We start from the raw sequence: 24,512 nt of genomic DNA on the forward strand, positions 1-24,512 counted from the left end.
AGTGCAAGTCAAAACCACAATGAGATACCACCTCATACCTGTCAGAATGGCTGTTATTAGAAAGACAACAAATAACAAGTGTTGGTCAGGATCATGGAGAAAAGGGTACCCTTGTGCACTGTTGTTGGGAATGTAAATTGGTGCAGCCACTATGGAAGACATTATGGAGTTTCCTCAGAAAATTAAAAATAGAACTACCGTATGATCCATCAATTTCACTTCAGAGTATTTATCTGAAGAAAATGAAAATACTTAATTTGAAGAGATATATGTACCCCCATGTTCACTGCAGCATTATTTACAATAGCCATGATAAGGAAGCAGCCTAAGTGTTCATAGGTAGATTAATGGATAAAGAAATTATGGTACATATTTACACAATGGAATACTATTCAGCCATAAAAAAGAAAAGGTATACCAGTTTACTTTTCCAGTAACAGTTGTTAAAAGAGCCCAATTCACCATACCATTACAGATATGTACTTCCCAGTATGATAAGTTGGGATGTCCTTGTTTTAATCTGAGACATGATAAAGAGACATTCTTTTTGTTTTGTGAAATGCTTATTTGTTGGCGTGTTGGTATTTTAAAAAGTTCATTTGTGACAGTTCTTTATCTAAAAGGATATTAATAATTAATGCTTATTGAGCATTTAGCTCAGGCTAAGCATTGTATTAAGCACTTATACATGCTTTATTTCACTGAACTTTTTACCAACTCTTTGGTCTAGGTACTATTCTCTCCCATTTTATGGATGAGGAGAAGCAGGATGAAAGGTTATGTAGCCTGCCTAAGTTCACAGAAGTTGTCAGTAGCAGGACTGAAGTTCAAATCCATATCTGACTTGAAAGTCTGTGTTAACTGTCTTGTTGAAGTGAATATTTTGTCTGTCATTTGTTTCAGTATAATTTCCTAGCTTACCATTTGTATTTTGACTTCATTTATAACGGTGGTTCTCTCCCCTCTGCTCTCCCATTTAAAACTTTTCTCTAGTAAGATCTATTGGCCAGATTTTAAGTATTGGTGACTGAATAAGCATATTTGTCTGTATGAGGACCTTGTGGTTTTATTCAGGAAAAGTTTACTTTAGAATTTGCTGTAGCTGGGCAATGAAGACAGGAAAATGAATTATGTAGTTGCCCTCAATGGAAGTAGGTCAGATCGGCAAATAAACTGCCATTCACTGATGTGCTATCATGGTCTTGAAAAAGTTCTGCAGGAGCCTGGAGGAGGGAGTGACTGTCTCTGCTTGGAGGAAGGGGGAGGGCTTCATAGTTGGTAACATTTTGGCTGATTTTAAGGGAGGTTCAGCAGAGGAGAACAAAGCAGTGTGGAGATTCTTGAAAAGGCATATTCTGGAAACGAAGTGGGGAGTCCATGCAGGTTTTCTATGAAAGAATTTGTCCCTGATTGTTGAAGTTTCCAGTTCCTTTCATCTCCTCTTCTTTATAATTCTTAACTTTAAAAAGCATACTAATGGGGCTTCCCTGGTGGCGCAGTGGTTGAGAATCCACCTGCCGATGCAGGGGACACGGGTTCGTGCCTCGGTCTGGGAAAATCCCACATGCCGCGGAGCGGCTGGGCCCATGAGCCATGGCTGCTGAGCCTGCGCGTCCGGAGCCTGTGCTCCGCAACGGGAGAGGCCACAACAGTGAGAGGCCCACGTACCACAGAAAAAAAAAAAAAAAAAAAAAAGCATACTAATGAATGTCTATTATAAGGAACCCTTACTTACCTAACATCCAGCTTCAGCAACTATTAATAGACTACGATTCTTCAACCATTCCCCCTTGCTCCTCCTTTTTTTCTTGAGCTGGAGTATTTCTAAAGTAAAATCTAGACATCATATCACTTCATCTGTAAATACTGTGTATCTGTAACAGACATGACAGATAGGGGACTAAGAATCACAATACCATTAGAACACTCAACAAAATTAAAAAATTTTTAATATCATTTAATATCCAATTCGTGATCCATTTTCCCTGATTGTCTCGAATGTCTTTTTATGGTTGTTTTGATTGGATCAGTATTGAAAGAGATTGACCTACTGTGTTTGGTTGATGTTTCTTAAGGCTCTTCTAAGCTAATCCCTATCCCTACCTTTTTTTACTTTATGCCTTTTCTGTTTTTCTATGTAATTTCCCATAGTAGTCTAGATTTGGCTCACTATATCCTGTGGCATCATTAATATTTTCCTTTGTTTTCACAGATTGCCTGTAAACTGGTAGTTAGATCTAGGGCTTGATTAAATTCAGTTAAAGTTCAACTTATTTTTATTTTTTTTACTTTAGCTTATGTGGAAAATGTGAATTTTATTAACTCACTTTTATAAAACATTTTGACAGATGATTAACAAATAATAATGTAACTAACAAATCTTAGAATCTTAACATCATAGAAGTTTGCTTCTTATGCAGTAGTATGATTCTAGTGTTTAATCCCATGTAGGTGATTTTTTGCCATCTGGTGATTCAAATACCCAGGGTTTTTTCACTTTTATGGCTTTTCAAGACTCATAAGGGAATTCTCTGGCAGTCTAGTGGTAGGACTTGGTTATTTCACTGCCAGGGCCTGGGTTCTATCCCTGGTCGGGTAACTGAGCTCTCCTGCAAGCTGCGCTGCCAAAAAAAATAAAATAAAATAAAATAAAAGAGGGAGGGATAGATTGGGAGTTTGGGATTGACATGTACACACTACTACATTGAAAATAGATAACCAAGAAGGATCTACTGTATAGCACAGGGAACTCGGCTCAATATTCTGTAATAACCTAAATGGGACAAGGATTTGAGAAAGAGTGAATACTTGTATGGGTAAACTGAATCACTTTGCTGTACACCTGTAACTAACACATCATTGTTAATCAACTATAATATAAAATTAACATTAGAAAAAAGACTCATAAAATCTTGGAGTTCATCTGTTCATCTGTATGTACTTGGCAAATGGAGAAAGGAGCATAGGGAAACACACCTACTTTATAAATACCTTGGCCTAGAAGTGATATATTCCACTGTCACTCATTGCATGAGCAAGAACTAGCCACATAGCTCAATGAATTGCCAGAGGACCTAGGAAATGCGGTCCCTAGCTGGGGAGCCACATTTCCCAGCAGATACTCAAGGAGGAAAACTACAGGAGGAGGAAAGCACAGATTTTGGTGAACACATCATTGTATTTCCCTCCCTAGCAATGATAATAACAATATTTTATTAATATTTGCTTACTTTGTACCAGACATTGATGTGCTTAATATATATATATAACTTAACAACCCTATGGGATAGGAAATGTTCTCATACCTATATAAGGAAACAGGCACAGTGGATGCTCCAGAATATATTTTACAAATGATTTTCTTATGATGGAAACTGAATCTTACTGTGATTTTTAATAAGAAACAGTAAATTGTATTTAAATACAATACTAAAATGGAATGTGCATATAAGTATAGATCAAAGAATAAAAATTTCATTGAAAAAATTGAAAAACATTGAATATATCATGAAGCAACACCTCATGCTTCTTTTACAGCCAGTCCCATTTAAAAAACTTTCATACATGAAATTATTTCATGATTAGTAGATGTTGTCAAATGCTGTTTTTAACTGATAAATACTAGAAATTTGATTGCTATATCATATATTTCTATCATGTAAACAGAAAATTACCAAAGATAAGGAAAAGTCAGTTTTCTCTATATGCTAGTACTTCTGATTTAGATAATTTTAACCTAAAGACTTTGTTAATTTCCATCACTCTGCTTTAGATTTGAGCAAACCAGGAAGAGATCTGTTATCTACTTGATGACTACGTGGTCTGCTTTAGGCCATTAAAAAACATTATTTTGGAATAACTGAAAATTTTCAAAAATTCTTAAGTTATTTTTTATAAAAAACTGGTTAGAGGACACTTAGGAGAACGCACACATATTAAAAACATGAGAGCATTATTTTTCATTTCCATTTCCACATATTGTCTTCTTTGAACAGACTATTTGTTTAAGCCCCCACAGGTTGTGTTCTCTGTATAATGCGGCCAAATGCAAACCTGATTCCACACACTATAAAATTATAAGCATTGTAAATAGTAATGTTTAATTATTTGGCTGACAAGATCTGTTATAGAATGAAAGATGACAGTGTGTAGAAATGGAAAAGAGAAATACTGATTTCATGTTTTTAATGTGTACATTCTCTTAAGTGTCCTCCCTCCCTCCCTCCCTTCCGCTTATTTTTTTTCAAAGGAATTTTTTTGTAGGTAGTGCTGTGTCTTTGCCTCGCTTCAGGAGGCACCTAAAGTTTGGCTGTCTTATTACCTCTAGTCATGTTAAAGTGGAACAGTGGGTACAGGTGTTGCCAGCCTGATCCTCCATCATATACAGTTCTTTGTCAGCCTTTTAGTAGTCGTTGATAATCACTGACTAGATCCATTATTTCATTAATTGTTACAAAATGGTAATTTCCTAATCCTATCATTTCTCTTCTGTTTACTAGCTATGCTTCTTGTATAACACACTTTCTCTTATCATTTTGTTATCCTAAAATACAATCCATTCAAGAAAGGTCTGATAAATGCTCGGTTCTTTATCAGTTTTCAGAGTAGTAGTTGTTTCCCTAGTAACCATGAAAGGTGATGAATGAGGTGTTTTTGTTTTTGTTTTTTTAGAGTGTCAATGTGAACTTAAGACTTTTATTTTTTTAAGAATTTTTTTTTTTGATGTGGACCATTTCTAAAGTCTTTATTGAATTTGTTACAATATTGCTTCTTTTCTATGCCTTGGCCCTTTGGCCCCAAGGCATGCAGAATCCTAGCTCCCTGACCAGGGAGCGAACCCATATCCCCCCACATTGGAAGGCGAAGTCTTAACCACTGGACCGCCAGGGAAGTCCCTGAACTTAAGGCTTTTTAATATGTTTGTGTTTGGTCTACGGACTATCTATTGAAAGAAGGCAGTCATTCATCTTGATACTCTTTGATACTCTTGATTCATCTTTGGCCTGTGGGAGCCTGTTCAATTTTCTACTGTGTCCTTTTGCATTATTTTAGTAATTTTGGATAGTGTCCTAGATTCATGCTTGACTAGACTTCCCAGGCTTATCTTGATCCCATTCCCAGGGAATCCTGATGAGAAATAGTATTCATAAATTAAAATTTTTATGGTTCTTTTTTTTTTTGAGTGTGATTTTCATCTTTATTGTTGTACATCACTTTACTTTAAAAAGCAAACAAATCTGTTTATCACTTTACCATAGGAAACAGGGACTGAGTTGATAAAGAAGATATACTTAGGTAGGAAAAACAAATAACTATGGCTTAGAAGTTGCCACGCTATCCTCACAACAAATAAAAAGCTGAACAAACTGAAAACCCAGTAACTCTTCTTAGGTCTGTCAGAGAACTGAGGTCATAGGGCGGACTGCTGCCCCTCAAATTGGAGAGACAGACAGACGTATACAGAGAATCACAACTTAATGAAGCAGAAATCCATGAGGAGAAACCTCCATGGGAACCAGTGCTGGGGTAGGAAAACCTGAATTGTAATTGATGAATTACAGTAAACTGAGCTGGAGGGTCAATGTGGACGACTCTGGGGTTAAAAACTCCAGAGGGACCCAGTCATATGAGGGCCTCCATACGTTTGTGAGTTTTGCTTCTAGGAGCTTGACCAGGTCCTCACAGTAAATACCAGAGAGGAATTCCTTCGTGTTTCTAGCAAGCAGAGGAGAAAAGAAAATGATTTTGAAATAACCCCAGACCATTCTGTTCTTCTTAACAAGGTCTGCCCTCAGGAGAAACGGTTTTACCAGAACATGACATGCTAGGGTTTATCAGAGCCTAACCTACTTGGTGCTTCTCAGTATTCCTTCCCCTTAGGTGGGACAGGATGGGTGGAAGGAATTGGAGTTGAGTGTTTCCCTTCCCCCAAGTATGGTTCTATTTTGTCTTTAGAATTATCCTATTACAGTTAAAATACTACGTTTTGAAGTCAGTAGAATAAATCTTCTCTGTGTGGTATGCTGCAGACTTGATACAAGAGGTCATTTGTTTCCGTTTCTTTGAATTTTTTTTATGTCTTGTTATTTTTTCTTTTTGATTTAGCTTTTTTCTTAATTGCATAAAATATTTCTATGGTTCCAGTCTCAAATCTATAAAACAAGATACATTAAGAGCCCTGTTTTCGTTTTATTCCCTTTTCCTGTTCTCTCTCTCCCCGTAATACATAACTACTTTTATGACTTTTTGGTTTTGGTTTATCCTTCCACTGTTTCATAGTGAAAATTTAAGAAAGTGTATATACACACACGTACACACAATGTATATACACACATATAAATATATCCTTTCATTCTAACATGAAAGATAGCATATTATACATATTCTGCACCTTGCTTTTTTTTTTAATATCTTTACTGGAGTATAATTGCTTTACAATGGTGTATTAGCTTCTGCTTTACAACAAAGTGAATCAGCCACACATATACACATGTTCCCATATCTCTTCCCTCTACATGTTCCCATATCTCTTCCCTCTTGCGTCACCCTCCCTCCCACCCTCTCTATCCCACCCCTCTAGGTGGTCACAAACCACCTAGCTGATCTCCCTGTGCTATGTGGCTGCTTCCCACTAGCTATCCACCCTACGTTTGGTAGTGTATATATGTCCATGCCACTCTCTCACTTCTGCACCTTGCTTTTTAACAAAATATCACATAACAGAATATACAGGGGTCATTCTGTGGGAGGATATGGAGATTTTCATTCCTTTTTACATCTGCATACCAATTCACTGACTGCATAAATTATGAAATCCACTCTCCTTTTGATGAATATTTGAGTTATTTCCCATCTTTACTGTTACAAATAGTGTTGTAATGAACAGCTTTGTGAGTATATCATTTCAGATTTTTGCCATTTATATTTAGGATAGACTCCTAGAAGTAGAAGTAGGTCAGAGTAGATAGATCAGAGAATAAATGCCTTCATAGGACTGGAATTAAAAACAGGTGATTTCATCCTGCTGATACGTGCTATGATAAGGTTCTCTCTTTTCAGTCATGAGCTACTGTCCTTGTTTTCAGTTTCTCTCTGTTATAAGGGGAAAGGAGGCCAGGAGTGAGAGTAGGTTGAGTGTGTGGTTCCTAAGAGGAATGAGTACGTACAAAGGCTTAAAAGGGCAGACATGTGAAAATTTTTTCCATATTTCATATTTCTTTAAGCTAATTCTCAGGAGCAGAATTACTTGGGCAGTTGAGTATAAGTGAACATTTTTAAAGGTATTTAATTTTATGCAATTGTTTTTTAAAGCCTTATTCCAATTTATCCTCCTGGCGATGAAAGAGTTGGGTTTCACTTGTACCCCTTGCCAACACTGGATATTGGCAGATAAAAAATCCCTATCTTTATTTTATTTGCATTTATTTGGTGTCCTAATGATTATTTCCATTTCTATGAGTTCTTTATATAGAAAAGATATTAACTAATATTTACTGCAAACTTTTTTTCTAAGCTCAGTATCTTTAAATTTTATGTTGTCAAATACGTTATCTTTTTTGTGCTTTCTTCTATTTAAGTTAGGAAAGTCTTCCTCCTTCCATAGTCTTGGTAAATAGTCAATTCTAATTGCATCTAGATTTTCTGTGGTTTAACTCAATACTTTATTTTAGTCTACTTGAAACTCATTTGAAACTACTTGAAACTCATTTGAATATGGAATGAGGTGAACCTTTAAACTCCCTTCCCCCAACCACCAATTTGGTCATCACTTTTCCCAGCTCCAAATAATAATTCTCTATTGTGTTATTTAATGATGTATCCTCTAGACTATATTAAATTCTTATGTAATATGTTTCACTACTCTATTATTATGTGCTTTAACAGTAACTTTATAATTTCATATCAAATAAACTCTTTTTTCTTGTTTTCTGTAGAGTACCAAATATATAACATCTTGTCTGAAGGATAATTAACACAATGAAAAGTTGTAGTATACCAACCTGGGCCTGGAATGTACCTTAGCAATTATACAGTCCAGTAGTTTTTAACTTATTGGTGAGAAAGAGAAGAAGCATATGGGAATCATCTAGGGGAATTTATTAATTTATTTTCTTGACAGCATAGTTTCAGTAATCACATTTATGTTTTTGGCTGCAGGAAGGTGAGGTGGGAAGCTATAGTAATTTTTTCTAAGTGATTGTTAGTGGCCTTTTCTTCCCTTGACCTTTAAAAACAGTGACGAAGGCCAGCCTTCACATTTAACAGTTACAGTAATGGACTTGTGTGAGGTTGTATTTCCTCTTAGTGGTAGAGATTGGTTGAGTTCTACTTTTAGGGGGGTGAGTTTTTTCTTAGTTGGAAATACTAAGAAAATTTAAATGTATACCTAGATACAGACTCATATTGTGGCTAATACTTGATTTAGATAGTTTTCATTTTGCTCAGATGCATCAGTTCACTGGGGGAAATGCTAACAGCATTTATACAAATGCCAAAACATTTATATAAATGTTTTATAATATATCTCTGCTCCAGTGGTATGGCTTTCTCTCCAGATTTGATCACTAATTGATATCTTTTAAAATGTATAGGTGGGGTGAGGTTCTTTTCCTCTTCTTATACAGGACTTGTTTATCAAGAGCTGGGAAGAACTCTCAAGGAGGATTCTCTGCTTTTCCTTCTTCATTCAGTATGTGGGAAAGCTTGGGAAGTAGTGGGGAGGGCTGCATTCAGGAGACAGGAGGATCTTCTGAGGATGGGAGCCACTGTATGGCTCCTATTATTCCTCCAAGGATGAGGAAATTTCAGGTTACATGCAGGAGAGCTGATGCCTTAATCTAGCACCAAGTTGCCTTCAGTACAGTTTGTTGATAAGTTTTAGCCTCCCAAGCTCTTCTAAATTAGGTTTCTATAATCAATTTTTACTAATTGTATATTAACAGTCTTTAGAGTATAAAATTAAAGTTCATGAATTTGTTAGTTAATTATTCTTGTCTCACTCTGGATAGATCAAACTAATATTAGCTAAGATAAAATTCTAGTAATATGAAGAAAAGGAGAGTTACAAAACTCACAAATTCTGCATTTACTTATATGTTTATCCCTGTAGTTGTCTTGAGGTATGCAAATTTCTGCAAACCTCACATTACACACTTTGAAGTCATGTTCAGAGTTAGTGGTAGGGGAGAGTAAAAATAAAAATAGCTAACATTTACTGAGTACAGACTAGCAACCCTGTGAGGAAGATTCTATTATTAGCCCCATTTTATTTTTTAATTACTTTATTTTATTTTTTTGCGGTACGCGGGCCTCTGGCCTCTCCCGTTGCGGAGCACAGGCTCCAGACACGCAGGCTCAGTGGCCATGGCTCACAGGCCCAGCCGCTCCGCAGCATGTGGGATCTTCCCGGACCGGTGCACGAACCCGCGTCCCCTGCATCGGCAGGCGGACTCTCAACCACTGCGCCACCAGGGAAGCCCAGCCCCATCTTAGAGATGAGGAAACTGAGGCATAGAAAAGTTAAATGTGACCACCCACAAGTTTTACTGAATTAATAAGAATTTTAATCTACTTTAGGAATGCATGTATAAATATGTTCTGCTAATCTTGGTTAATTAACTAAAAAATATTTTACAGATTTTAATAATGTTCATTTTTTATTTTGCAGTTGATAGGTGCTATGTTTTAAATAATATTTTATTACTAATGTAAAATATCCTTTTGCTAATTCCCCCAAGTTTAGGGTTTTGGTTCTCAAGAAGAATGTACTAAAAATGTAATGAAAGTATTTTTTGACTTCTGTGCTGAAATGAGAAGATAGCAGATGTTTAATCTGGCCACACATTTGCTTTACTTTTCCATTAAAATTGGGCTGTGATGTTACTTGTTCTGTATACTTGGGGTCAGGGTCATCTTACATAAGCTATAATGTCTTACTTGAGGAATGCTGAAAATAAGTATTTTTCATCAAGATTTAATACGTTTTGTCAATGGATTACTTGTAGTTCAGAAATAAAAATGTAGAGAAATGCTTTCAACTTCTTCTGGAGCATTTCTTTATTACTCTATTTCAGAAATGTAGACAACCAGCTTCCTGGGCAGGCTGTTCCGGCTGGATTCCCAGTGTATCCTGCTTTCAGCCCACTGCAGATGCTATGGTGGCAACAGATGTATGCGCATCAGTATTATATGCAATAGTAAGTTAATTTGAGTTTATTTTTTTACTCATTGTGTTATTTGCTTTATTTTCTTTTTGATTCTAAGTAAGTTGATTTGGGATTTCATTTACCTGACGTCTTTCATTGGTTTTTAAAAATTATTTTAAAGTATTTGGCTAAAGGAAAAAGGGTTCACATCAACTAAACCTATTCTCTGCTTCTCTCTCTCTCCCCTAATTATATTTAGCAGTATTCAGGTACTTTCTTTAATAGAACATTTTATCTATTTAAGAGGAGAAAACTTAGGAAAGTTTCACTGGAAGGCAGCAAATCTACGTGAAGGTAGGATGTCGAATAAAAAAGGGAATAGAAAGAATCATATGTCAGGGAGGCTCATATTGATGTAGGGCTCAGTTGTGGCTAATATGCTTTCTGGACTGTTGGTATTTTAGTAAGTCTTGCTTCTGATCAGCATGGAACAATCTTAGTACCAAATACAGTTTGTCGGTTTTCTTTCTTCTGGACTTCCTGTGTGTTCATTTAACATTTCTAGCTTCTCTTTAATGTTTTCCTGTCCTTGTTTCTGTGATTCTGTCATCCTCTTCATTCTTTTTCTCTTTCTGATCACTCATTTTGTGTCCTTTGTTTTTTCCCTTTTTCTAAATGGTAACATTTCTTGTTCAGTTAGGTATTTGTATACCTACCATGTGCCTTGTGATACTCAGTCTGGTAGGGAAGATAGGATTCAGTCCTGGGCCAGTCGAATTTCCTTTTTCCGTGGCCTTAGTTGTTAGCTCTCTGTGATGACTCCCGTTCTTCATCTCCTGTGCCTCTTCTTGTGTCTCCACTTAATTGTTAGAGATTTCCATAGAGAAATTTGCCTTTCCCTTAAATGCAGTATGTCTGAAATTTAACTGCACCATCCTCTTAAGTGCATTCTCCTTCTTGACTTCCTTGGCAGTGATACTGTCTCTTCTTAATCATCCTCCAAGCTCTTAACCTTAGCTTTGATTCTGGCTTCTGTTATCCCTGAATCCAACAACTTACCAAGATGAGTTAGTATGTTGTTTCTAGCTTCCGTCCTTCCCTATATCTTACTTCCAATATTTTGTGCAGATCTTTTCTAATATTAGACCCACTTTACTACAATCGCTCTTTCTCCTTTTAGGCTCTTTACTGTATTTCATTGAACTACTTCCAGGTTAATTTGCATAACACATAATTGAGTCTGTCATTCTCCATCCCCTAAAACATCTGATGGCTCTCTTGCCTACAGTGTGAAGTCTGTATCCTTATCCTTCCTCTAGACCTTACCCCATGAAGCTAACCTGCTTTATTAACTTTATATCCTAATGCTCTCCTGTATAACCCCTTGGCTCCAGGAAGGCTCTTTATGCCTTACCTGTCGCCATAGTAATGGTTATCATTTGAGTGACTGCTTTGTCCTCAGTACTCCACTAGATGCTTTACACCCCATCTTGTTTATAACCTCAAAAGAACTGTGTAAGATAAGTGGGGTTTATCGTAGTTTGCTACTGAATCATATAATCTTATGTACATCATTTAACTTCTGAGCCTCAAGTTTTCACATTTAATGAAATAACTCACCTGTGAATCAGAATGTCCATGAGATAGGAAGTGTTTTGGAAATGAAAGAACCCTCTACATATACAATGTATTAGATAACTGGCTTAAATAGGCTTTTGTAGCCTGGAAAACTTCTATTTTATTTTATTTTGCTATCTTGATTTTAAAACTTTATTGTAGAAAAATTTCAACATATAAAAAGATAGAAGAGTGAAATGAATCCCTGTGTTCTCATCACCCAGCTTTTCAACATTTATCAATTCATGATAGTCTGGTTCTACAACTTCCCCCCCTTTGCTAAATAATTTAAAGCAAATTTCAGATATATTATAATTTTACTGGGAGTCTTTTACAGGAAAATTTATTCTGACTTTTAAGCAATCAAATTATAAGCAAACTTCAGGACCACAGTTCTTCATAACTTGATAAGGACCTACACCAGTGTTCTCCAGATGGAGTTCCCAAAAGTCAGGATTGGGGATGAGGGATTGTTACCTGGATCTTGTTAAGATTTTAAAATACTAATACAGATCATTTATCACTGAGAGTGGACACAGAGGGTAATGAGTAATGTACTTTTTAAGACAAATCTTTCAAAACACGGGTCTAAGGAACAGGTGGTGGGTGTGGGGGTCATTTATCCTCTGTAGAAGAGCAAAAGAGGCCATTAGTGAAAAGTTTTGGAAAAAGATCTGGACATTACCTTATAATTTAGTGAAAGAGAGAAACAGTAGTGATCACATAGCTGTTCTTATCTCTTCCACCTCTCCCCTGCTAACCTAGACGACCAGGCTGGGAGAACATCCTTTCCTGAGCTACTCCCGCCATCCATGTTGGCTCCACTTTTCCACTGGGAATTATGCTTACCTAGGAAATGAGGTGCGGGAGTTGTGATATTCCATATTAGGTTTATGACGAATACATACGACTTCCCAGGAAGTTTTGAAAAATATAGTATATAAATGTGTTTTTCTTTTTAATATTTATTTTGGTGAATATTTCAGTCAAGCTGCAGTTTCAGCTCAGGCCACATCAAATGCCAACCCAGCCCAGCCTGCTGCTTCACAGCCTCTAAATCTGGCACACGTTCCCGGAGAAGAACCCCCACCAGCTCCAAACCTAGTGGCCCAAGAAAATCGACCCATGAATGAGAATGTTCAAATGAATGCACAGGGAGGTCCAGTGCTAAACGAAGAAGACTTCAATCGAGACTGGCTAGACTGGATGTACACGTTCTCACGAGCTGCAATTCTCCTTAGCATTGTGTACTTCTATTCTTCTTTTAGTCGGTTTATCATGGTAATGGGAGCCATGCTACTGGTTTATTTGTGAGTGATGTTCATTCACTTTTTGTGGTTTCTTTTAAATACTTTCTAAAACTGTTCAGCACGGAATCTGGCATGTGGTAGTCTGTTGTGAATGTTGAGTGAAGGAATATGAGTGATGGCCTTCAGATATCTGGCATCAAAAGCAAAGCAGGTTATGTTACGTAAGAACGTTTATCAGAATTGTCTAGAAGCAGATTTTTTCCTTTACTGTCTTTTATAAAAATTGTTAGTTCAGTTAAACATGCTCTATCAATTATTTAGAATTTGAGGTGTGTATGATGCAGTCTTGCAGAGGATATGCTTTTTAATTAATTATAGTTATCAATAGTAAGTCCTATAGGTATAGGTCAGATTTTTTTTCATAAGCCGACTAACTGTTCCTTGCCCCTCCTTTTTCCCAAGAGGCAAACAAATATCTAGTTGAATTTCATTTTGAAAAATATCAAAAAATGATTTTATGACTCCTGATATGTCTTAATATCTAGCATAGAGTCAGTTAAGCTCATGATAGACTTTAGACTTAAATTGATTCCTGTTTTCCTGTCATTGCTTTGAGAGGGGTAGTTCTTGGCCTGAAGTAGGAGATTTGGTCTTTTCATTTATCATAGTTCTAATCATTTTTCTCTTGTAGGACACTAATGTTTGATAGGTTTACAAATAAAAACAGTGGTGACTTATTTTCTTCTCTCTTTATTTTACTGAGCAGACACCAAGCTGGATGGTTTCCTTTTAGGCAAGAAGGAGGTCAGCAACAGGCTCCCAACAATAATGCCGAAGTCAACAATGATGCGCAGAATGCAAACAATCTAGAACTTGAAGAAATGGTATATATGCTAATGAGGTTTCCGTATACTTTAACTGTAGATGTTTCTTCAGCACTGTATGAGACCAACATAATAAAAGACTCGGGGTATTCCATAGTATTGAAGAAAAGTTAACATGTAAATGTGTGGTTTCATCTAGGAGAACTTATAATACCGTCAGTCATATATTAGAATTAAGTGGAAAGAACTAATATCATTCTTCCCCAAAATAGTCTAAAAAGAAAATTATACACACAGTGAGAATTTATTAAATTGGTCGTTATCCCTTTGAACTTGAACAAGGAATTTATCAATTTTGGATTTAATGAATATTTCTAACAACCATGAAGTTCCACTTCCTTATTATATGTTCATATTCCTTCTTTGGGAAGAATTTAGCTCTCTCCTTTTCTGTCATGAGTTAATGGTAGGGGTTCAGATCACTTAGGAATATGTTTCTTCTTTTGTTTGAAAGGAGCGTCTTATGGATGATGGGCTTGAAGATGAGAGTGGAGAAGATGCAGGTGAAGATGCCAGTGCAATTCAAAGGCCTGGATTAATGGCATCAGCTTGGTCTTTTATCACCACCTTCTTTACTTCACTAATACCAGAGGGGCCTCCCCAGGTTGCCAATTAGACCTGAAAAACTGTGCCAGTTGCAAAGGAGGGTCTGAATTTAGGAAAGTGTTTTAAATAACAGTGCAATTTCAAAAAAATTTATTACTTTCTTTTCATCATCATGTATAGAGGTGTTTTTTTTTTCTTTAAGCTTCTCATGCATATGAATATTTTAAGCACAAATGGACTACTAAATGTGTGATTTTGTTTTAAGATCTTAACAGAACATAGCGTAATATTGGTCTTCCAGGTTTTATTAATTTCAATTATGTATATTATACCAAGACAGACCTGTTTGTGTGTCTTCTTTAAAGAGCTGCTTCACATATAAATATCTAGCTAATATCTCAGCCCTTCAATGTATAATTTGAATACATATATCTATTTTCTGTGAATTATCCTGAAAGTTTTAAACAGAATGACCTCATAGTTTTTAACAAAGAATATTATTTACCTAAAATGTGCTAGTAGCATCTTGCCCAGCCATAAAGCAATAAACTTCTCAATAATCTTAATTTTGACATTTGAATAAATGGAAACTTTCTATTTTAAGGGCATATCCCATCGATTGAAATTAGTACCTTAAAAAAAAAAGGCAGCTCTTCAGTGGAATTAATAGTGATATAAAATGTTTGATATAGGCAGTACTTTTATAAAATAAGATTCTGGAAATTGCTCCCTGTAATTTTTTAAAATAAAAGGTCAATTATGGTAAACTGTCATATGGGATATTTATTCAAACTCTTCCATAATGTACCCATTACATGCAAAAATCTATGTAAATTTCAGTAATTTTGGGGTTGCTAAAGTCTTCAAGGTCATTTTCACCTCTTTCCATTCCAGATGGATATTTTCTAGTTCTCAGGTAGTCTGAAACCTCATTAGTTTATTTAAAAATCCCTGTGAAAGTCAATTCAATATTTCTTAAGAAAGGAGTAAGTCTCTTATAGGGTAGCTAATTAAAATTGAATAATTGAGGATAGGAGAGCTTCCTATGGAAGAACTTTTATCTCACATGATATGTATTATAAAGTAATATATGGTACTGGTACAGTAATATATGATTAGATAATAGAACAAAATATAAAATTAAGAAGACTCCATGAATTAGTCTCTAAGTTTTTACTTCCAGGGTTAAAGGTGACATTTCAAGGGTAACTGGTTAACCCTATGAAAAGTAAAATTAGGTTTCTGCTTATAGATGTCAGTCAAAACATCATGATTGAATATGAGCAGTTCAACCATGAAATTACTAATAAAAAATATAGATGAATACTTATATAATATTGGCAGGAGAAAATTTATGGCAGAATACCTAAAAGAAAACGTTGCTTATGTATATAATGTTTTGACATATAATTAAAAGGCAAACGGTTAGGAAAAAAATATTAAAAAGGTAATAAGCAAGTCTTAAATTTAGCTTAAAAAAAAGACAAAATCCCAGTAGGAAATGGGCAAGGGCAATCTCTTAGCTTGGGCTGCTATGCTAAATTACTGCAGGCTGGGGGCTTAAACAACAAGCATTTATTTTCCACAGTTCTGGAGGCTGAGAAGTCCAAGACCAAGGTGCTGGCAGATTTAGTATCTGGTGAAGGCCTTCTTCCTGGCTTGTAGATGGCTGTCTTCATGTGTCCCCCATGGCAGAGAGTTGAAGCAAGCTCTCTGCTGTCTGTTTTTACAAGGGCTCCCGCTCTGTTCACGAGGGGTCTGCCCTCATGCCCTAATTATCTCCCAAAGCTTCACCTCCTAATTGGGGGTTAGGATTTCAACATATGAATTTTTGGGGGACACAAGCATTAAGTCCATAACAGATACAAACATTGGCAATAAACGTGAAAAAAAAATGTAATGTGGACAAGTTAAAACTAACAAATTGGTAAGATAATAATACTCAGTGTTGGTGAAGGTACAGAGGAATGTAAAATACTATATAGCCTTTCCAGCAAGTATCAGATTTTCAAAATGTCCACAGAATTGCTGTGTTATCCTGTTGGTCGTAGAATAAAATCAGACTCCTAAAAATGGCTTTACGACATCCTGAAAGGTTGAGTCCTTGCAACCTCTCAGTCTGTGTTTCTCCTTAATACCTCTGTTCTAGCCAGGCTGGCTTTCCAAATCCGGCACTCTCCTTCCAGCCCCAGGACATTTAAAATGACAGTTCTTTTTGTTTGGAACACAGTCCCGTCCTTCTTTGCCTTGTTACCACTTACTAATCATCAGCTCTCAGCTAATGGCCTTTGCACTTAGCACCGTTGGTAGCTTACATTTATTTCCTTATTTGTCCTACAAAACATGAGAGCTATAAGGCTGGGGAGTGAATTTATGCTCATTAGTGTATCCCCCATACCAGAAGAGTGCCCAGTAGTTAGTTCAGTACTGCGTGAGTGATTGAAAATGTGCACACCCTTTGAATCAGAAAAGGTTGGGAAGGGTATCATGCATGTGTGATTTAGCTTTTAAGATTTTTTTTAAAAAATAAATTTATTTATATTTATTTATTTTTGGCTGCATTGGGTCTTTGTTGCCGTGCGCAGGCTTTCTCTAGTTGTGGCGAGCAGGGCCTGCTCTTTGTTGCGGTGTGCAGGCTTCTCATTGCGGTGGCTTCTTTTGTTGTGGAGCATGGGCTCTAGGTGCGCGGGCTTCAGTAGCTGTGGCTCGCAGGCCCTAGAGTGCAGGCTCAGTAGTTGTGGTACGCTGACTTATTTGCTCCGTGGCAGGTGGGGTCTTCCCGAACCAGGGCTTGAACCCATGTCCCCTGCATTGGCAGGTAGATTCTTAACCACTGCACCACCAGGGAAGCCCACCTTTTAAGATTTTCATTGCATTGTTTATAATAGGAAAAAGTTAGGACTGACAGATGTTCAACAGGGTGAGCTATGGTACATTTGTACACTGTTTGGGTCCATCGTTAGGGATGGCTTGTTTCAGGGCTGATGTGATCATTGCATCCAGAGGGAGGGTCTGGATTTTAACCTGGGAACTAAATAAATAAACTGTCAAAGCTGGAAGAAGTGTTCCATAGGTCACATGCTAAAATAGAGCAGGCGAGTAGAGTAAGAATGCAAAGATAATTATGAGATTGACCAGTCTCTTTTCTTCTATTGGGAGTTGTGTTCAGTCTCTTTATTTCTGTTGGTAGTTGGACAGGGGAGAATTGGAGCCATAGAATTCGTAGAGGGGAGCATAATTGTCGGGGACACCCATCTGAAGGAAATGAGCAGGTCTCTGCATCCTAATTGTAGGTTGGAGCCTAAGGAAAACGATGCTGGTCATAGACTCCCCCTCTGAAGGGCTGAGGCTAAAGGTTCTAAGAATAGTGGAATGTGTTACTCAATTTTAATTATTTTCCCTACATTGTTAATTCCCTTATGTTAGTCTTACTTTCAGTAAGTCTTTATCAGAAACTACAGCCCAGTGTCAGCTGTGTTTTAGATGTTAGGGGAGGAGCTGTGTCCATGCTGGGGCCAGATGGTGCCTAGAGGGCAGTGGTAGCTTGGAGATGGTTTCCAGATGGCAAAAGAGCAGCACAGAAGCCCAGACACTGGTCTCTAGGCTAAATGGTGACTAGCAACAACCAGGATGGGCTATAAATACTTCCCAGGACTTTTCCCATTTCTTACACATCACAATAAAGACTAGACTTTCTACAGTCAAGCAGTATGGGTGAGAGGGTTGGATTTTGTTAGCTGAGTAAAAGGAAAGAGTGATCTGAGGGCTGAAGAATTGGAGATATTTTCACTATAGTTTGATGCTACCACCCATTATTATTCTAACTAGTTTCTCTCGCTCTGGCTCCATCATCACTATTGAAATTTGGCTTTTCAAATTAAGGGAGAAGAGGCCATATTTGGAGTCTCATTAGTTTTGGAGCCCCATGGCAGTTTTTACTTCGCTGAGAAAAGACTGAGGTGTGCTGATTTGTATGTCAGCTTTCTGTAAGTCTGGTGTAAATCAGACCTTAAGGCCTGTTGTATCTGGAATTGTGTTGACGGATCTGCAAAACTCCACCAGGCTCTGGAATGTGGTATTCCCAACTACCAATCTTTCCTGGGAGCCCGAATGTGGCTGGCTGACTCACCTCCCCACGTGGCATCACATGCTCTCACTGCAACCTGGGAAACTGGCTGCATGGTGGGTACAAAGCATGTTTATTGTATTTTATATCTTACACATAAACAATATTTTGGATGTTTCAGTATTTAAACATTTAATAATACTTAATTTTTTTTGAATTTAAAAAATTATGGGGACTTCCCTGGTGGTACAGTGGTTAAGAATCCACCTGCCAATGCAGGGGACACGGGTTTGAGACCTGGTCTGGGAAGATCCCCCGTGCCGTGGAGAAACTAAGCCCGTGTGCCACAACTACTGAAGCCTGCACACCTAGAACCCGTGCTCCGCAACAACAGAATCCACTGCAATGAGAAGCCCGCGCACTGCAACAAAGAGTAGCCCCCGCTCACCGCAGATAGAGAAAGCCCGTGCAAGGCAATGAAGACCCAACACAGCCATAAATAAACAAATTTATAAAAAAAAAGAATTGTGGTAAGAATGTTTAAAATGAGGTCCACTCTCAACAGATTTTTTTAAAATAAATTTATTATTTTATTTTATTTATTTATTGTTTCTGGCTGCTTTGGGTCTCTGTTGCTGCTTTGTTGCTTTTCTTTAGTTGCAGTGAGCGGGGGCCACTCATCATTGCAGTGCACGGGCTTCTCACTGCGGCAGCCCCCCCCCCCCCCCCCCCCGCTGCGGAGCATAGGCTCCAGGCACATGGGCTTCAGCAGTTGTGGCATGTGGGCTCAGTAGTTGTGGCTCAAGGGCGCTAGAGCACAGGCTCAGTAGTGGCGCACGGGCTTAGCCGCTCCACAGCATGTGGGATCCTCCCAGGCCAGGGCTCGAACCCGTGTCCCCTGCATTGGCAGGTGGATTCCTAACCACTGAGCCACCAGGGAAACCCTCAACAGATTTTTAAAGTGTATAATAACAGTAGCATTTAAAAACATTTAAATATTTAAAAACGAGGAATAAATGATGGTGCTTCTTAAACAAGTGTTGTGGAGCAATGCAAGCCTTTTTTATTAAAATACTATGGAATGTTTTAAATGCTTTTCTTAAAAAGAGAGCCCAGAATAATTAGGATTTCTGGAGCTTCTCTACTGTCCAGGAGTCTTAGTAAGTAGATAGAAAGCTTTTCCCAGCACAATGAGGTCTCAGACCTAATAGGGGGAGGGCAGCAAAAGATCTGACTCCTTCCAGAGCAAATCTTGGTGGTTACTGTCTCGCATCACACTTGGGGGATAAGCCTTGGAGGCCCCAGTCTAGGGTGTCAGTTTCATGAGTCTTCTTGCCAAAGCTTATGTCCTTGATCCTGCTGCTAAATTCTAACTCTCTTACTCCAGTTGATCTACTTTCCAAAATGAACATACTGATGCCTGCATAAACTATTTCACGTGGTACACTAAGCCAATCCACTCAGGTATTCCAAAGCCATAGGAAAGTTGGAAAAATTAAGATCTGTATAGGGTGTTTACCAGTTACCACTCCTCACAGAGGGTGCATAGGACAAAGGCTGCCATTATGTGTTAATTTATATAATTAACAATAAAAACTATTATAATGCTTTAAAATTGTTATTTACTAACATATGAACATTAGTTATATTCCTGGCTCTTCTGAATACTATATCTGCATTAAAAAATATCCTTAAAACAATTCAAGGTAGGTGCTACTGTTAACTTCCATTTTCCAGATGAGGAAACTAAGACTCAAAGAGGTTAAATAGCTCACTTAAAGTCCTATAAGTAGTAAGTGACAGAATAAAGTCTATTTTACTTCAGAACTTGAATTCCTTAAAATTAATCATTCAAATAAAGCATGTAGAGACTTTGGCTTCCAGCAATGGGTGATTAACTTGTTTTGCACCAAGCCCTCTGCTGAGAAAACAAGGAAAGTCAGAATATAGATATCTATTAAGGTGTCAGAAAGCTATCAAGAAAGCAGGGACCAATATTCCACACAGATGAGACCTACATTTGGTGCCACATTTTACCCCTAAAAGCACTTGCTAATTCAAGAACAAGTGAGAGAAGCTGAGCAAAATTTTTGGTAGACTCATAGGAAACAAAAATTAGAGTTCTGGCTGCACCAAGAATAAATGTACTTTAAACACCCTAGGCTTTTTATTCAATCCCCAAAGGGCTACCCCTTGAGTGAAGGTGAACTGGAAATGGATCTGTCCTCACAAGGACTGAAACCCAGCCTCAAATCATCTCAGTCCCTAATTGAATGAGGCAATTGACCCCAAACTGAGTGGACAGCCATAAGCAAAAATAAATCCACTCTGAAGGAAGATAATATCATGCAGTTTCTCAAGTTTTCTCTATCATTTTTTCAAAGTCTGTTCAGCAATAAAAAATAACTAGGAATACAAAAACATAAGATTTGACCAAAAAGGAGAAAGTAAAACAGATAACCCTCAGAAAATTAAGATATTTAGCATTGAGGAGAGGAACCAAGATGGCAGAGTAGAAGGACGTGCTCTCATGCCCTCTTGCGAGAACACCAGAATCACAACTAGCTGCTGGACAATCATCAACAGAAAGACACTGGAACTCACCAGAAAAGATACCCCACATCCAAAGACAAAGGAGAAGCCACAATGAGATGGTAGGAGGGGCGCAATCACAGTAAAGTCAAATCCCATAACGGCTGGGTGGGTGACTCACAGACTGGAGAACACTTATACCCAGAAGTCCACCCACTGGAGTGAAGGTTCTGAGCCCCACGCCAGGCTTCCAAACCTGGGGGTCCAGCAACAGGGGTAGGAATTCCTAGAGAATCAGACTTTGAAGCTTAGTGGGAATTGATTGCAGGACTTCGACAGGACTGGGGGAAACAGAGACTCCACTCTTGGAGGGCAAACACAAAGGAATGTGTAAATCGGGACCCAGGGGAAGGAGCAGTGACCCCTGGGGAGACTGAACCAGATCTACCTGCTAGTGTTGGAGGGTATCCTGCAGAGGTGGGGTGGGGGCTGTGGCTCACCGTGGGGACAAGGACACTGGCAGCAGAAGTTCTGGGAAGTACTCCTTGGCAAGAGTCCTCCCAGAGTCTGTCATAAGCCCCACCAAAGAGCGCAGGTAGGCTGCAGTGCTGGGTTGCCTCAGGCCAAACAACCAACAGGGAGGGAACCCAGCCCCACTCATCAACAGTCAAGTGGATTAAAGTTTTACTGAGCTCTGCCCACCAGAGCAACAGTCAGCTCTACCCACCACCAGTCCCTCCCATCAGGAAACTTGCAAAAGGCTCTTAGATAGCCTCATCCACCAGAGGGCAGAGAGCAAAAGCAAGAAGCACTACAATCCTGCAGCCTGTGGAACAAAAACCACAGTCACAGAAAGACAAGATGAAGAGACAGAGGGCTATGTACCAGATGAAGAAACAAGATAAAACCCCAGAAAAACAACTAAATGCAGTGGAGATAGGCAACCTTCCAGAAAAAGAATTCAGAATAATGATAGTGAAGATGATCCAGGACCTCGGAAAAACAATGGAGGCAAAGATCGAGAAGATGCAAGAAATGTTTAACAAAGACCTAGAAGAATTAAAGAACAAACAAACAGAGATGAACAATACAATAACTGAAATGAAAAATACACTAGAAGGAATCAATAGCAGAATAACTGAGGCAGAAGAATGGAAAAGTGACCTGGAAGACAGAATGGTGGAATTCACTGCTGCAGAACAGAATAAAGAAAAAAGAAAGAAAAGAAATGAAGACAGCCTAAGAGACCTCTGGGACAACATTAAACACAACAACATTCGCATTATAGGGGTCCCAGAAGAAGAGAGAAAGGACGCAAGAAAATATCTGAAGAGATTATAGTCTAAAACTTCCCTAACATGGGAATGGAAATAGCCACCCAAGACCAGGAAGCGCAGCGAGTCCCATACAGGATAAACCCAAGGAGAAACACGCCGAGACACATAATAATCAAATTGACAAAAATTAAAGACAAAAATTATTGAAAGCAGCAAGGGAAAAATGAAAAATAACATACAAGGGAATTCCCATAAGGTTAACAGCTGATTTCTCAGCAGAAACTCTACAATCCAGAAGGGAGTGGGATGATATACTTAAAGTGAAGAAAGGGAAGAACCTACAACCAAGATTACTCTACTGGCAAGGATCTCATTCAAATTCGATGAAAAAATCAAAAGCTTTACAGACAAGCAAAGGCTAAGAGGATTCAGCACCACCAAACCACCTCTACAACAAATGCTAAACAAACTTCTCTAAGTGGGAAACACAAGAGAAGAAAAGGATCTTCAAAAACAAACGCAAAACAATCAAGAAAATGGTCATAGTAATATACGTATCAATAATTACCTTAAACATGAGTGGATTAAATGCTCCAACCAAAAGACACAGGCTTGCTGAATGGATACAAAAACAAGACCCATATATATGCTGTCTACAAGAGACCCACTTCAGACCTACGGACACATACAGACTGAAAGTGAGGGGATGGAAAAAGATATTTCATGCAAATGGAAATCAAAAGAAAGCTGGAGTAGCTATAGTCATATCAGATAAAATAGACTTTAAAATAAAGAATGTTACAAGAGACAAGGAAGGACACTACATAATGATCAAAGGATCAATCCAAGAAGAAGATATAACAATTATAAATATATATACACCCAACATAGGAGCACCTCAATACATAAGGCAACTGCTAACTGCTATAAAAGATGAAATCAACAGTAACACAATAATAGTGGGGGATGTTAATACCTCACTTACACCAATGGACAGATCATCCAAAAGCTTTGGATGACACAACAGCCAGATAGATTTAATTGATATTTGTAGGACATTCCATCCATAACAGCAGATTACACTTTCTTCTCAAGCACACATGGAACATTCTCCAGGACAGATCACATCTTGGGTCACAAATCAAGCCTCAGTAAATTTAAGAAAATTGAAATCATATCAAGCATCATTTCTGGCCACAACGCTTTGAGATTAGAAATGAATTACAGGGAAAACACTGTAAAAAACACAAACACATGGAGGCTAAACAATGCGTGACTAAATAACCAAGAGATCACTGAAGAAATCAAAGAGGAAATCAAAAAATACCTGGAGACAAGTGACAATGAAAACACAATGATCCAAAACCTATGCGATGCAGCAAAAGCAGTTCTAAGAGGGAAGTTTATAGCTATACAAGCCTGCCTCAAGAAACAAGAAAAATCTCAAATAAACAATCTAACCGTACACCTAAAGGAACTAGAGAAAGAAGAACAAACAAAACCCAAATTTAGCAGAAGGAAAGAAATCATAAAGATCAGAGCAGAAATAAATGAAATAGAAACAAAGAAAACAATAGCAAAGATCAAAAAAACTAAAAGCTGGTTCTTTGAGAAGATAAACAAAATTGATACATCATTAGCCAGACTCATCAAGAAAAAGAGGGAGAGGACTCAAATCAATAAAATTAGAGATGAAAAAGGAGAAGGTACAACAGACACTGCAGAAATACAAAGCATCCTAAGAGACTACTACAAGCAACTCTATGCCAATAAAATGGACAACCTGGAAGAAATGGACTAACTCTTAGAAAGGTATAACCTTCCAAGACTGAACCAGGAAGAAACAGAAAATATGAACAGACCAATCAAAGTAATGAAATTGAAACTGTGATTAAAAATCTTCCAACAAACAAAAGTACAGGACCAGATGGCTTCACAGGTGAATTCTATCAAACATTTAGAGAAGAGCTAACACCCATCTTTCTCAAACTCTTCCAAAAAATTGCAGAGGAAGGAACACTCCCAAACTCATTCTGTGAGGCCATCATCACCCTGATACCTAAACCAGACAAAGTTACTAAAAAAAAAAAAAAAAAAAAAAAAAAAAATTACAGACCAATATCACTGATGAGTATAGATGCAAAAATCCTCAACAAAAGACTAGCAAACAGAATCCAACAACACATTAAAAGGAT

The 24,512-nt window shown here is 37.8% G+C and overlaps 1 protein-coding gene across 3 annotated transcripts in view; it reads left to right on the forward strand.

Moving 5' to 3' along the window:
• The window catches only part of HERPUD2 (HERPUD family member 2), a 48,877-nt gene extending 33,668 nt beyond the window's left edge, over positions 1–15,209 (forward strand). For 2 of the 3 annotated variants that reach the window (XM_059073679.2, XM_067042353.1), the window contains 4 exons: positions 10,074–10,196; positions 12,749–13,072; positions 13,779–13,896; positions 14,351–15,209. In XM_059073679.2, the coding sequence (XP_058929662.1) occupies positions 10,074–10,196; positions 12,749–13,072; positions 13,779–13,896; positions 14,351–14,512 (727 nt within the window). In that variant the 3' untranslated portion in view covers positions 14,513–15,209. The remainder of the gene's footprint in view (positions 1–10,073; positions 10,197–12,748; positions 13,073–13,778; positions 13,897–14,350) is intronic. The other variant, XM_059073680.2, reaches the window with a different exon arrangement.
• Positions 15,210–24,512: the final 9,303 nt, after the last annotated feature.

Source organism: Kogia breviceps, chromosome 9, assembly GCF_026419965.1.
Source record: "Kogia breviceps isolate mKogBre1 chromosome 9, mKogBre1 haplotype 1, whole genome shotgun sequence".
In the NCBI taxonomy this organism is placed as follows: domain Eukaryota; kingdom Metazoa; phylum Chordata; class Mammalia; order Artiodactyla; family Physeteridae; genus Kogia; species Kogia breviceps.